The sequence below is a fragment of the Dipteris shenzhenensis genome, chromosome 23 (assembly GCF_047967505.1).
Source record: "Dipteris shenzhenensis isolate YYH24624 ecotype China chromosome 23, Dip_SZ_1.0, whole genome shotgun sequence".
Lineage (NCBI taxonomy): Eukaryota > Viridiplantae > Streptophyta > Polypodiopsida > Gleicheniales > Dipteridaceae > Dipteris > Dipteris shenzhenensis.
The window spans coordinates 14967481-14970680 of NC_141618.1; the positions used below are offsets into that span (position 1 = coordinate 14967481).

At 44.6% G+C, this 3200-nt stretch overlaps 1 protein-coding gene across 1 annotated transcript; it reads left to right on the forward strand.

The window, feature by feature from the left end:
- Window positions 1–390: 390 nt before the first annotated feature.
- On the forward strand, window positions 391–2135 carry LOC147887043 (protein BPS1, chloroplastic-like). The gene has a single exon (XM_087394683.1). The coding sequence runs from the start codon at window positions 468–470 to the stop codon at window positions 1374–1376; it is 909 nt and encodes a 302-aa protein (XP_087250809.1). The 5' UTR covers window positions 391–467; the 3' UTR covers window positions 1377–2135.
- The last annotated feature ends 1065 nt before the right edge of the window (window positions 2136–3200 follow it).

Sequence of the window (3200 nt, forward strand, 5' to 3'; positions counted from 1 at the left end):
TCAAATCGAGCTCTGTTTAGATACGTAAACTTCTATAGAGACCTTCAATAAATGCTGCAGATGAGTCGATCAATTTTAGTGTGTGAACAAAACTCAAAGATCGACACGAGTCAGGCAACTCCTTCGAGTGTGCACGAAGCCTTAGATAGCCCTTCTCAAACAAGTAAAGGAGAGTTTACAGGCTTGTGCACCATGGGAACCGGCCACCGCACAATGGTGGGAACCGAGCACGGGATGATGGGCGGTGATGTGTAGCAAAGGGCTGAGATGCATTCAATGCAAGATGGGCGTGGATACTCGGAGGAGTCAACTCATGGGGAGAGAGGCGACCATAAGAGAGTGAAGATGTTGATATGAAATGTGTTTAATTTCATTTTCATCTTCATTTTGATCTTCATCTTCTTCTTCATCTTCACCTTCTCTTCTTCTTCTTCTTCTTCTTCTTCTTCTTCACAAGAGCTGTGGCTATGGCTTCTGCACATCCCCTCACTCTCCCGAACGATCTCGGTGGCGATGTTCAGGCTTTCTACCTCACCATCACCCAAGAATTGGATCGCCTTGCCATCCTCCTCTCCCCCGATTTCATCTCCTCCGAATTTCTCCTCCATTCTCTCCAGTTTTTCAGCTCCCTCCATTCCCGCATCATCTCCCTCGCTCATAAATTGCGCCTCCCTCCCTCCCTCCATGATGGGTGGCTTCCCGAATACCTCGACGAGACCGTTAAGTTAATGGACGTTTGCAATGCCTTGAAGACCGGCGTCGAACGCTTGGACCGATACCTCACTCGCGTCGCTGGGGTCATGGGTGCTAGACCCGCTAGATTCTTAGACGCTTGCCAGAATGAATTTGAAACCTTGGAGAGGGAGAACAGGAATTTGGTGCAGGTAAAGTTTGAGAGCGAGGGAAACCTGCGGTTCAATCTGAGTGACGACTATGTGGAGAGTAAGCTCGCCAAATGGGATGGATTTTGGGGTATCATGTTTGCGGTGAAAACTATAACCTCTTTTCTTTCTTGGCTGCTCATTTGGGGTCTTGTGCACGCCGGAAACAGCGTCTCCTTCAGTATTGAGACTGTCCGTTTCGAGTCGCCCTGGGCAGTCTCCTTTCTCCGCCTTCAACAGGTTGTCAATGATTCAATTATTAGAGTCCGCCGAGTGAACAGCGCACCTGTTTTGCTATTGAAGGAATTTAAGACAATTGAAATTGCTTTGGCGGATCTGCGTACGGAACGTGACATAAGAAAGAGCCAGCAGCAATTAGAGCTTTGTTCCACATCTTTGAAAGAATTGCTGGAGCCTCTCGAGTGGCAGATTAGTGACATATTGGACTCCATTGTAGAAGGAAGGAAAAAGTTTTACAAACCTTTGGCATCCTAAGACCTGGGAAACCAAACCTAGTTGATCTACCTACCTTTGTTGAGACAAATCATCAGGCAAGTATCATTATTAAAGTTTGATGTACAATTATCCCCCATCAATGGCGAATACATGTACGCAAAGTCGTTTTTAATGAGCTGGATTGTGTGAATGGGCACGCGTAAGGGATGGCACTCTTTGCATGGCTAAGCGTATATTCGAGCTCAGCTGCTTCGTTGACGCATGAGATTTTGCTAACTTTCCAAGTGATGCATCTTAGACCTTGGGTACATCATAGCAAACAGTTTTACCTAGCACATTCGCTGAATTGGGTTGTCGAATTGCTTCCCAGGGAGGATGATTTCGTTTAAAGCACCATCGGCTTGCATGGAAGCTGTCGAAAGTTTGAGAGGGAGGCTATTTGACGGAGGGCAGTCTCACCCATTGATTGATGCTTTCAACTTTCTAGCCATGGACATTAATATTCAATATAATTGATAGTTGGTGTTTGTGAGGTGGCAGCTTTTACTGCAGCGGTCACCCTAGAATGCCCTAGTTTCACAATACCAGCCTATTGCTATGTTGCTCCTGCTAGAAAGGGCACATCTACTGTCACAATGTTGTGGTCTAAGGTTTGCTTATTGCAAGGCTGATGTTGATCTAGTTGGTCCTTTTTTTAAGTCCCTAGTTATGGGACTATCCACCTTGTTTCTCAGTCTGTGGTTGAACATCAAAACTACTTTATGTCTTGTAATGTATCTTTGGTTTTCCAAGGCATTTACATACGATTGGGATTCAGTCCAAGTCCCTAACTTTGTACATACGTCGAGTAGTTTGGTCCCAAAACCTATGAAGAATTTGGGAAGTCCACCCCATCTCTTTAGGATTGTCTCTTTGAGTTGGAATAAAAGAGAGCCTGGATGGATGGGGGACTTATTATTCTACACCGTGTCCATGCTATTGTGCAACACTTGTATGTTTACTGTTTTTGTGCACATTTTAATTCACCTAGGTTGTCTACCCTTTTAATCACCTCATATGTGGATATTTTGCAAGATCAGTTTGTCTCAACTCAATTGTAGCTCTCCATCTGAAGATTTTCCAGTACCCCGAAGCCTAGGGATTTAAGGGGGATATACCAGGTCAAATACGCATGCAAGCCTGAGTGTGGCCGGCCATTATCCTCCAGCAACATCTGTGCCTACCTGCCTGCATATATGTTCGTGTGTGCATGCTTGCTTGCGTGCACTTTATATTGTTCTACTCTCACCATTTGGTGTTGATTTAGTGGCGATGTGATATATGTGCTCGTACTGTGCTTATAGAATGGTTTTTCACCTCATGGGTAACTATCACAAGGTTAAAAGTGCAGTTTCTCTCTCTAAATGATGAGAGATGTGGGTAGATATGTCAATACATAAAGCACAACTGATTTTGTCCAGCGCATGACTGTCTCTCTCTCTCTCTCTCCCCTCCCCTCTCAAACTTGGTCTTCCTGCTTCCTCCCCATTTTTCTTTACTTTTCTTGTGGATTTCGTTACCTACTTCTGCTTTTGCTATATGTGGCTTGAAAACCTCAGTTTAGCTGCCTGTGATCCCTTCTAGACCTGCAGTCTCTGTGTTCAATGGGTATCGAAGTCTTATCGTTGTCATGCAAAGCCAGGTCTGAAAGCTCGTCATGCTTATGTAAAAATATCCAATTTTTAGGTCTGCTGGCATGATTTCCATCTTGTGGCGCAAACGCTTATGGCTAATGGAGGAATTCGCAATGTGTTTTATCTAAATCTTATGACAGGAAATCTGCAAGTCTTTGGGGTCTTAAATTGTGTACATCAGCAGAATGCT